Source organism: Pholcus phalangioides, unplaced genomic scaffold (genome assembly GCF_987345545.1).
Source record: "Pholcus phalangioides strain wild (caught in Gottingen) unplaced genomic scaffold, Ppha-v1.0 ptg000015l_1, whole genome shotgun sequence".
NCBI classification, from domain to species: Eukaryota; Metazoa; Arthropoda; class Arachnida; order Araneae; family Pholcidae; genus Pholcus; species Pholcus phalangioides.
Genome location: NW_028301608.1, coordinates 43,892,658 through 43,905,370, shown reverse-complemented (window position 1 = coordinate 43,905,370; position 12,713 = coordinate 43,892,658). Strand labels below are relative to the sequence as shown.

Sequence of the window (12,713 nt, the reverse complement as noted above, 5' to 3'; positions counted from 1 at the left end):
AAAAATCCTTGTTTCTAAGTGTAATATTTAGAGATATTCTAATTGAAAAATTGAGGAAATTTGAGAAAGAATGGGATGTTAAACGTTAACCACATTGTGGTTAAAAATTGGTTTTTTTTCACATTTAACGCTGTTTTTCTGTGAATATTATACGTAGAAACATTTTTTTTTCATCAGGAGGGACAGGGCAACAACTTTCTAATTGGGAGTTAAAGCACAGGAGCCATATAATAATTTATATTTTATTGTTACACACTGTATTATCACTCTCAAAACTGGCGCAGGGTAATTTTTGAATGCCGTTGAGCATTTTTTAAATTAGAATCGTGCATTTCTGACAGATGGTTGATGAGATAAAGACTGTATTGACACTCACAGGACACCCTCTATAAGCTGGCCTTGTTTGCTCAAAGCTTGTTTATTTGCATGTAATATGATCGATAAGAAACATTGGCATTTTGTGTGTTGTGTGTGTGAGAGAGTGCCAGCAGGGTTGGCAGTTTTTGGCGGTTTAAACTGTCACGTCAAAAACCTCAACTATTGCTTTTCAATTTAAAAATTCCTATTGGAAATACACACATTAGTTGCATGTAATGTTTAAAGTGACTATGTTATACGAAGAATAAATCTATATATATAAAATTGATTTTCTGTCTGTGTGTGTGTATGTTCTCTATACAAATCTACAATTTTAGATCGATCGTCACCAAATTTTGCATATATATCAAATGGGATCCGACTTGAACGATAGGCTACTTTTGTAACATAGCCTTGTTGACGCTCGCCTGACCTTTGCCCCTGATGTTACGGTAGTGCATGTGTTATGTTTTATCATTGAGTTTGTGTTATGTCTATTATATACTTTATGTTTATAATTATTTCCTGTCGACTAAACAAACTTGTTACTTACGGACGGTTTTGGTGCCGATGTGTCGCAAACTGTTTTAGGATGAAAGGGAAACTAGTTTCCGAACTTGCCGCTTGGAACACCGATATCGATGGGGGCGCATGTGCGTTACTCCTCATTTGCATGCTTAGTGATTTGGGAGCTATATATAATCACGTCCGTGCTTCAAATCGCCCTTCAGTCTCATAACGCTAGAATCACTAATCATCTGAACAACTCGGCTGGTCCGATGTTCCCGTCACGCAAGTTCCCGTCAGTTGCTCTCTAAGAATGCCGTTCAGGGATGTCTGCTGGTGTCCATTCTCGATCTTAATGCCTTTGTAGATCTTGCAGACTGCGATCTGGCGTTGGCTGGCATGGTCAATAGCAGTGATCTGATAGTTTCCTCATATGACGCTGCAATCCGATGCTACCCTTTCGTCACGACGTCCACCATCGGACTCCACCGCTTGAACGCCGAAATCCACGTGTAGCACGCCGATGTCCGTGATCTAATAACGCCTCTTCATCAACGCCCTGGGTTCGTCGAGATATCTGTTAACTGGACTACATCACTTGATCGCTGAATACCTTGTGTGGTTCTACCGGTGTTTGTGATATAATATCACCTCATCTACTACGCCCTGGGTTCGTCACGATATCCGTCATTTGACTTCTACTGCTTGATCGGTGAAGACAAAGTGTGGTTCTGTCGACGTCCGTGATCCGATTCCGCCGCCTCGTCGACGCCTTGGGTTCGTCGCCGAAGTCTGTGTGATTCTACTGACATCTGTGGTCAAGCATCGTTTCTTGAAGACCATAGCTGAATGTCACTTCTGCCCTATTCGTTTCACTATAAGTATACTTTGCGATTTTCCTACTAGTGAAGGGTTGCCCTTGAATTGATGTCTTAACTAATGTTTTAATTTGTAATAATAGAAATAAATAGTTGTTCGAAACTGTTTTGTTCATTGGCAGATAAAGACATACGTTGCACTTTAAAATTTCGTCAGAGCAGGGCAAATGCCCCAAATGGGCAAAAAACTGTCTGGCAACAATGGTTTTTGGGCCTCAACAATCACTTTCCGAACATTTACTTTGGTTACCATGGTTCCATAGCAATGCGTTTCAGACGTGTATATGCCTTTACAACGGTTTGTAACTTCTTTAATCCTGTTAGTATATGTATAATAGTTTATGCCTTTATAATGGTTTACCACTTTTTCAATCCTCCCAGTAATGAGGCTTTTCGAATAGACGTCATAATCAGCATTAGTTTGAGGGTCAAGCAAAGGATGATTCCCATAGAAATCAGTGTTAAAATTGGCGATTTTACTGTAGAAATATGGAAATTTGGTGGGGTTTCCCGCCCCATCAATAATTTTGAAAATTGTATTGAATCTTCGATTTTTGAAATATTCAGTTCGCTTAGAGATATACAAAGCCCAGGAGATTAAATATGAAGTAATTAGCCGGACCTACTTTTGAGTTGGATATCCATGCAATAACAATGATTTCAACTTTTATTTTTATCTTCTCAAGCATGAAAATTGATGTCTCCGTATTGTCTTTTGATATTTATTTGCATGAATTCATGTAGGTTAGGATATTTTAAAATTAGCTATGAGCCCGTAAAAAGTGGATCGAAAAAACTCCACAGCTTTAACTAAGCATTTCTACGTTTCTGTAAATTTAGATTTAATTATTTCATAAATTGCAAAGTCGCTATATTGGTTAACTTGCACACGGTTTGTATGTCCCTCAAGAAAAAAAGAGGGAGATATCACGTGATCCAAAACAGCCTCATTGAAGAAAACATGGGCAGCGCCGGGTATTATAGCTAGTGATTAATATGATTGTAAAATAATTTTCTATTCTCTACAGAGTTATTTTGGACAAAATATATGGTTTTTTTTTCTTATGAAATATACAATTTGAATAAAGCATAGCATAAACGCTGAAGGGAAAACTATGGAATGATTTGACATTCTGATTCAAGATGATTCTTGACCTTACAAAATTTCTTTAACTGCTTATATATGTGTGCATTAATATAAACCATCTGCTGTACCTTTTTAACAACAGATAAGTGTTTAAAAACAGGTTTATTGCATCATATATGTAATGGTGATTTCTGTTATTAAATTATCTAGATAATCGCTGTGTGTGATACTTAAAACAATACTCTTATTCTGTGTAACATTGAAATATATCTAGCGAACAAAATACTAAATTATAGGAATAAAATGTCATTTCATTTGGCAATGCTAGCTTGTACATGAAGCTTAAAAAACTCCTGTAACTTATTCTTAGTCAAACTTAGTTATTCTTACTTTTGCAATATGGTATATTTACTAGCATTTATAATGCAATGGTTTTCCCAATTGAAGCTATATTCAAGCATACAAAAAATGCTTTGGGTATAAAGTCCTATCAGCTCTGCTTTGGTCGAAAATACTCTAAAACTCTGTGACTTTATACACACTGAGCTAAGAAATTTTTAGGGGAAAATAAATGAGTTTAATTAGTGTATCAACAGATGCTTCATGAGAATTTTTATATGGAATGAAATTTTGGACTGATCAGAAAATTTAAAATATCAATAAATATTTTTCCTCAGTAATTATAATTCTGATAAAACCCTTTAATCTACATAAAAGTAAGCGTTTTGTTATTTAACATATTTATCAGGTTAACAAAAACTATTTGACATCATTGATACTAAATTTTTGACTGTTTTAATACAAAGTTTCTTGGATCAAAAACCTAACCCTGATGCCTTATCATACATATTTTGAATAAACGGCTCTATTCTGCTTAGCAAATTTAACACAAGTTAAGATAAGCTTAGATAAAAAATGAACCACAAAACTATATATATGTTCTAAACTCTTATGTTGAAAAATTCAAAATTATAAATTGTAATTAACATTGTTTTAATTATTGTAATTGTCAAAAAAACATGAAGTATTCTTTTTCCTTATTTTCTTAAAATTCTTCCTAACAGTTCTGCAGCAGCAGTAATTGTTCTGCGATGTGTGTTAGTTTTTGGTACATTCTGCTTTGAGGATTTGCAGTGTGATTTTGTTCTTGAAATTCAGAAAATGAAATGCACCAGGCATATCTTCACTAGTATAACTTTTTTAATGGAAACTAACCTATCTAAAATATTTTTCCTTTCATCTGTCTCTCTAGCAACCGTTGCCAAAAGTTCTGACAAACAAGCCACTGTGTTCATCAAGACCAGCTCAAGAAATGGGATCTGAAACTAAAGCAAGTGAGTGTCCTTGGGGTAAACCCCAGTCTCCTGGAATACCTGCCTCTTGGGATGGTGAAAACGCAGATAATATATGTGTAATATGTTTGCACCAAATGACTCCAGAAACCACAAAAAAGATTCAATGCGGGCATTCCTATCACATCGAGGTTTGTTGTACTAATATCTCTGCTATTTTGAGAAACAAAAAGCTTTTGCAAGATGTGTCTCGAGTCTGTGAGAAAATTCTTTATTTTTTTTTTTTGAATATATTTTTAGGACAAAAAAAATGCAACTTGAGTGATGTACATGATGGTTATAATTAAAGTTCCGATTTCAAAATGCTGTAAAACAAGAACCACTGGTCAGAATGATTTGAAAATTCACGTTAATCCTCCTGATGCAATTGAATTTTGTTTCGTAAGAGAAAAAAAAACCATGAAGTTACTGATGATCACTGTACTCATGAAACACATGGAAAATTCGCTCACAGAATGGGAACAATTGTCAGGCAGAACAAAATGACAATTTAATTTATATCATATTTCATAATCCATGGAAATGTCCCTATAATGAAATTACAAAACAAACACCAGCACAACAAATGTTCCCGATGCTATGAGTTTGAAGCTCAAAACTGTATGATCTACAACAAATCGGAGTGTGTTCCATAAAGATTGGGTGGTAATGCTGTGGAAGTACATCAACAATGTTGTGTACAGTGGTCGGATTACAAACTTGGCTGAGTTGAAGGCCTGCATTAGACATCACATCTACAAAATCAAATTTAGGGTGAAAAAAATTATAAAATTATGCAGTGTCAATTTTTTATATTGTCATTTTGTCTAGGTTGACAATTATTCCCATTTTCAGAGAGCAAATTTCTAGTGTCGTGAGTACAGAGCCATGTATTGGTAACTTTTCAAGTATTTTTGCCTTTGCCAAATAAAATTTTATTGCTTCAGGAGTATTCATGTAAATTTTCAAATCATTCTGGCCAGCGGTTTTTATTTTACAGTTGAATTACTGAATTGGAATTATAATCACCCTGCACTTCAATGTCTACAGACTAAGTTCAAGCATGCTAAAGTTGTTTTTTTTTTTTTTTTTACTACATATTCACGTTAACATAGTCAATGAGGTGTCTTTTGTCAAATGTTGGCAGGAAATGTTCTTTCAGAATATACTTTTAATGCTTCTCGGAAAGATATTGAAGTGTTCCCAAAGGAAAGGTGTATCTTAAAATGTCATTAAAAACAAAGGAAACATCAGTAATCATAATATAACATCAAGCTATAAGCAAACTATGCCAGTGGGTAATAATTTATAAATATGAATCCAAGGTGATAGCATACAGCTGTCCATCATATAGAAATTTAGTAATTGTCAATTAATCATAAGATCTTCATTAATAAGATTCTGAGGTCAATGTAAATAGTGTCAGCTAATCAGTTGTCATATCGTCCAACTTCCACATATCAGCTTGATTGTCTACACTGGGTTGTAGGTCCTCATCTATAATCACGTCCAATTATCACTGCAGTGATGATTGATCATTAAATGAAGGCACGTGCCACTTTATTTAGTGAACCGAAGCCCTGCCATTGGTCACTGAAGCGATTTGGAAACATGCTTGGGGTCAATTAAGTGATCTGTATTACTGTTGGCAGCTTAAATCCCCCAAAACTGAATGTATTGCATTGTTCTGCAACAAGCCCTCAGCCGACTGGAAATGTTCTATGGTAAAAATCCCCATAAATAGCGTTTTCTGCACTCTCTTAAAATTCAAGATCATTCTGCAACCAGTGCCGTCTTAATGCATGGGTTCTCCCGGGCACCTCACAAAAGTAAGATCTAGTTGAAATTTTTGAGAGAGCGATCATGTATATTTGCAAAGCAGGGCCTCAGAAAAAAGACCTGGGGGGGGGGGGCATGATCTTTAGACGACCCTGACTGCAACACATCACTGAGAATATAAAATATTGAGTGGCGGTTTGCCTGAAAAAATGGCACCCAGTTTTAACACCTACTTTAATCACAATGAATGGTATTTGAATGTACAGTACACAATCCGAGGTCAGTTATATATAAAGTATATGATTATGTATCTGGTACCTTTTATGATATTTTATGGAGCCAACTCTGTATGAATCACCCTGTATATTACTTGTATTATTGTTACCAAATTATTCAATGGATATTGTATTTTTTGTTTCAGTGCATTCGGGAATGGATAAGTAGGAGCAGCACTTGCTCGATATGTAGGAGCTACATTGTCCTTGATGAAGATTTTCCTGCTCTCAAATGATGGATCATTATTTCTGTTACAGTGTTGATAAATATCTATACAAGATGGTTTTTTTACTTGAATGTGTATGTTGATGTATTATTTCATGAACTTTTTTTTCCGTATCATTGTTTTTTTGTTGAAAAAGTGACGAGTCAGAATAAAAATATTTTTGCGACATTTAATTGAAGCTTGAAAAAATTCTGTGAATTCCGCTGTCATTCTACCCATCAGAATATGCTTCATCATGGAATAAGACATATCAAAAGAGTATCTGTGCATATAAACTAAAATTAGAAGCAAAGTTTTTCTCCAGAATAGACTGCTTTACAAAAGTGGAAAATAGCCCATAAATATAGGAATGGTGGATCTATATTTAAATATTACATTTCTTGATCAACATTCAAATTTTAGAAATGTTCCATTTTGAAAGAAAATGTTATCTTTTGATCAAAATTGGAGTTGATCAGTCTGAAAAATTGGAAATTTCTATGGCACCCATTGATTCCAGAAGGTTTGACTTAGCCAAGAAAGGTACTTTAATACTCTCTCGCAAATAACATAAGAGGATCATTCTACAGTGGAACCTCTCATAATACATTTTCAATTGCATCCACTGGACTCAGTATATTTTACTACCTATTAATGGACACTTTGTTAGTGAACAAAATTTTAGTCCCGTGGGTGTCTGTTAGCGAAAGATTCTACTGTAGAATGCAACTTTGAGAGCAGTTCTCAAAAATGTGTCATTTTGAAAACAACTTGGGCCTCAATCTCTTTTGAATGAAATTAGTGAGAGAATGTTCCCTTTTGGTAAAAATAACCCACCACTTTTACATTGTAATTTCTACCGAAAATATTCCTATTTGAATAAATCTGGTTTGCATAATCCAACAGTGCTCATCCCAAATTTCAGAAAAGTGGGGAGATGTGCTCAATTGAAATTGCAACAAACTCATGATTATCAGTATGACTTACCGGTGCTGGATAGTTCATAAACATCAGTCATTTCATGTTTGTTCTTGCAATGTGGGTTTTGATGTCGAAAAAGGAGTTGTTTTCAAATTTCTATAGTGCAGAAAAGTTGCCTCCTTTAATAAGAAAAACGACAAATAAATTTTAAATCGATTCATATCTTTTGGTCATGTACCGTACGTGAAGTTTATGGAAACTGTCGAAATTTCTCTTACATTATTTAATAGTTAAAATTCTACAATCGCCACGCAAAAGTTTGCTTATTTTAATGATTCAATAAAGTAAAACAAATTAAAACATCAATGTTTATTGATCATACGTGTTCGAAAATCAGGAATTAGCAAAATTTTTCCAAATTTCATTATGAAGCTCTCCACCCATTTTGTTAGAATAAAACCACCAGAATTTATCACAAGGAGATAGGGTAGAACTCAACACGAAGCTATCAGCCGTTATAAATTTGGCTATTTTGAAGCTAGTTACCAAAATCGACTAGGATTCAGTGGTTTCATTCTTCTGTTTTATACAAATACAAGGCCACAACAGGCAAAATGCCCAATGAGATGTTTCCATTTGAACTCTGATTTTTGGGGGAAATCAAGCATGACTGATTTTGATAACATTGTGGATCTGATGTAGCTATTCTCCTGCTTTTCATGTTCACATACTTTAGTTGAGGCATCGGTAACAAATTAGGTTCATCTCTTGACTGCCTGAGTGTGAATGGAGCATGCGTGAAATGCACTTGGGAAGACCACTATAGCAGACACTCCCTCTCAATCATGTTTTTTAGCATATAGATGGTGTGAAATGAATGCTAGGGCTTTGCCACCAGACTTATCCTATTGCAGAGATCTCTTCCAGCCCAGCTTCGTTACAGGTCTGGAACAAAGTATGTGTATACCTAACAGTCTGAATGCTTGTGTAGTGTTGTATGGGAATTTTTAGTGCTGCCATGTATATTTGAAATTGTGAGTGAAATGATTGAATATTTGCACCACTTTAGGCCTGTTTCTCTCTGTGGTGAGACCTTTTAACAGGTGATCGGCTCACATTTGCACCTAAAAATTAGGAACTGCAGATATAGATGTTGCATCCACATGGCCAAAATCTTTTTCTGAGCCCATTGAGTAACAGCGTACTAGGTGTGAAAGCTCCCTGTAGTGGAGAATTAATCTGTAGACACTCTGATTCTAGAAGTAGACAAAGACTAATGGTTGTATTCACTGAAAGTTTAAACTACAATCACAGGTGAAAGGATTGAAGATCAAAACGGATTGGTTAAATTGAGGATTTTTTAACCAATCCATGTCGATCGTTAATCCTTTAACCTGCGATTGTAGTTTAAACTCTCATCGGTGTGAATACGGCCATAACAGTACTGTATTTATTAGATGTATTTGATACAATAAAGTAGGGGCATTGTCCAGGAGATTTGTTAATTCAAGATTCTGGCCATCTGTCACATTCTTGATGGCTAAATATGGCCAATAGATTGCTAAGGTTATAGGCCTACACATAAGTTAGAACTTCAAGTTTGCAGAACAATTTGGCTATTTTGAAATTGTACATGGCCATATAGTTCTACATCAAAAAGAACCAGTATTTTAGTGATACGCTAAACATGTTTTTCCAAGCACAGTTCAAACATTGCAGTATTTATTTTACGAATGGCTCAAAGTTGTTAATCCAGTAATTGAATGCAATGCACACCCTGAAAATTTACTATTGGCTATGATCGTTGATGACAGAAAACATTGCTGAGATTTGAGAGAGTGCACACTGAGATCCATGAGTGCTTGGATATAGAACTTGAGAGGCGAATTATCTTGCTTTTTTTATAAAGTAAAAACACATTTCGTGCTATGTAGGATAAACTTTAGTAAACTACGTAGGATATTATAAAGCTGCCCATTACACTGAAATTATTTACTGGTTTGTTGTGTATCCTCCCCCAATGCTATGGGAAGTATGTGATAAGATATCATTCATCACTAACCACATCAGAGGCATGGAAAAGTTTTCTTGTCACACTCAATGAAGCGCATACAATGAAACTTGAAAAAATTTGGTTAATTTGTTTTTGAACACGTTGCGCAACCAAATATTAATGGTTATAACTAGAGCTCGGATTATATGCATTTGCATATTTTGGCCTTTTTTAGCATTAATGCATAAAATCAGAGAATTTTCAGTATAAGTGCATATTTTTGAAATTTTGTTTAAGCTCACTCAATTCTTATAAATAATTTTTTGGGTTTTTTTTTCACCCCGCAGGTGAAATTTATGACGTATTTTACGAATAATATTAACCGTTTTATTGTATATAAAGGCTATTTCTAGAGATATGTCAAAGTGTTAAATTTTTTTAGAAATAGTGTCGAAATTCTTTGGTTAATGCTATTTTCATTATTGAGCAGCTACAACAAACTGAAAATTAAAAAAATGCTTGAATAAAAGTATGAAGAAGATATTTGCATATGCGATATACACTGAAGAGCCAAAGAAACTGGTAAACCTGCCTAATGTCGTGTAGGGCCCCTGCGAACACGCAGAAGTGCCGCAACACGACGTGGCATGGACTCGACTAATGTCTGAAGTAGTGCTGGAGGTAATTGACACCATGAATCCTGCAGGGCTGTCCATAAATCCATAGGAGTAAGAGGGGGTGGAGATCTCTTCTGAACAGCACGTTGCAAGGCATCCCAGATATGTCCAATAATATTCACGTCTGGGGATTTAGGTGGCCAGCGGAAGTGTCTAAAGTCAGAAGAGTGTTCCTGAAGCCACTTTGTAGCAATTCTGGACGTGTGGGGTGTCGCATTGTCCTGCTGAAATTGTACAAGTCCGTCGGAATGCACAATGGACATGAATGGGTGCAGGTGATCAGACAGGATGCTTACGTACCTGTCACCTGTTTTTGTCAAACATTTTTGTCTTTCTTACTATTAAAGGAGGCAATTTTCCTGCACTATAAGCGATTTGAAAAATTACTTTTTTCAACCCACCCTATTATATATCCCTCCACCTTCCAGTGTCATACTAGGAAAAAGTTGAGTTTCTGTGACCGACAGTCCCACTTTTGCAGAATAAGTAGTTTTCATCATTTCTCAGCCCATGGCGGGTAAACTTGATAATTGTAAGTGAAAAAGTGTAAAAATTAGGCCTTTATACTTGAGCAGAGTGTACAATGGTACGATAAACGATACAAATGCAACATTGAAACAAATTGGTTGGAAAAACCTGAAATTTAGGTTTATAACCACGCACAATCCATGTGAGAATATATTGTATATCATTAATATCGGTCCAGTGTGGAGATGGTTTTGGTATAACTGACTTGGGGGAGAAGAGTGCCTAGCATGATTTTTCCACCTTGCATCACTGTACAATTTGATTTTACAATGGTGTTTTTTGTAACACAGATGGTGTTAGTCCATGTGCCTCAAATGTAGCTGTTGTATTTTGTTCTCTTAAAATTTGTCATACTGTCTGCCCCCACCATCTAGTACTGACTTTAATTTAAGAACTTAGGTATACTATAAGGTCTATTTAATGTATTTTAAGCATGGAGATATTATGCAATGGAGTTTGCGAGAGGGCATGCCATTTAACTTGTGCTGAATGAACGTTTTTCCATTGCTAAGCTGCCTAAACATGTTTACATTGCCAAATTAATTTTTTACTGTAATTAGGCTTAACATTTCTTTGAAAGGAATCAAAAACATTGAGCTGAATTGTCAAAAATAGCACTGTTAAAATAAATTTTATTTTTTTAAGTGGAAATAAATTTTAACACTCTAATCCAGGGGGACTTCAACTTATGAAACATTGCAAGAAAAATTAATATACACCACAAAGCCCATGCACCACCACCACACTAGAGATGTCTCTAGTGTACATTTGCCTTTATCAGTCTCCTAGATACTATCTAGGTGGATTTGCCTGAATCCAATGGTCTTTGGGGGCGGCACATGAAGAGTTGCATTCATCCAGGTTATATCACTGGATGGAGAATGACGTCAGTCGTCTTTGCCCAAGCAGTACTGAGAACGCTGTCCTAAACATCCGTCCAAAGATCATGCGACTTGTTTAATATCAGCGCAATCCCCTTTTTATGCAGGGCTCCCACTCAAAAAAATAGAAAAAGTAGGATGGGGAGGGTAACACCTTCTCCCCCCCCCCCCCCCGAAACAAAACATAAATCATAGCATAATTTAAATAAACTCAAAAAATATTTTTTTATAGCACTATTTCAGTGTCCTGTAAGATCAGCTAAAGCAAAATGACAGATGACTTGGTAACAAATACAATTTTTGGCCAAAACACTGTACTAGCAACCTCAGATAAATCTTTTCTGTCTGTCCTGACAATATAAATTACATTCTTTTTTTGGAGTCTTCCACAGTCCAGTCTGTCAACTCTCGACAATGCACTCAGCAAATTCTGAACACGTTTGTTTTTTTAAGAATGACGCTCCTTCGAGACCACTTTCAAAAGCACAGTGCAAAATGTGTAAATTACAAGGTCCAGTATAAGTTGGTCAAGGTGAACTGGATAGTTTTACTGTGTTGTCCATCCCTGTTTTAAAAGGATTTGTTTACATTTTGCTGTTCAATGACAGTACTATAATTTTTGGCAAATGAAGCACTTTCATTTCTATCTCTTTGCTGAGCATTATAAATATTGTTTATGCCTCTGCATACCATAAAAATACAGAAGGCAATTGAATGCTATTGGGTAGCATCAGAATCACCAAACCAACAGAATAGGCCTATGTATCCAACTGCTTTGTAATGCAAACTGTTGTTTCACCTATACACAAAATGTGGAGTATAATTTTGAATGATGAATGTTCACTGTCCTGCTCATACAAGACTATGAACTAATAAATACAAAATTACTTTTTCCGTCCAGACAAAAGTTTTTAATGACTACTCTACTTGTTGAACCCTAAAACTAAGCAAAAGAATAAACCAAATAGTCTACATACAACCCCTAAATAACCTTAAAAACAATACAATTTCTGCTTTGGTGGCAAAATCATTAATTGCAATCTATTACCTTTGTATTATTTTTAGCCACACATCTATTCCCAATCAATTAAAATCAATTGCACTAATTTTATTGATAAGATTTCGTAAAAAAATAGGACAAAACTAGAAAGTAAGACGAGTGGGAGCCCTGCTTATGTAATCCATAGAAGTTTTAAGGAAAATGAGGTAGGAACTGCTTATTTTTTTCTAAGACTTGCAATTATTATATATATTCCAGAATTAATAAAATATAATTCTAGAATTAATGAGAGA

General features: G+C 35.3%; 1 protein-coding gene across 1 annotated transcript in view; it reads left to right on the top strand.

Annotated features, from left to right (window-relative positions):
• The window catches only part of LOC149076084 (uncharacterized), a 97,931-nt gene extending 91,319 nt beyond the window's left edge, over window positions 1-6,612 (top strand). The window contains exons 42-43 of the mRNA XM_089243614.1: window positions 4,082-4,312; window positions 6,361-6,612. Of these exons, the coding sequence (XP_089099740.1) occupies window positions 4,082-4,312; window positions 6,361-6,450 (321 nt within the window). The 3' untranslated portion in view covers window positions 6,451-6,612. The remainder of the gene's footprint in view (window positions 1-4,081; window positions 4,313-6,360) is intronic.
• The last annotated feature ends 6,101 nt before the right edge of the window (window positions 6,613-12,713 follow it).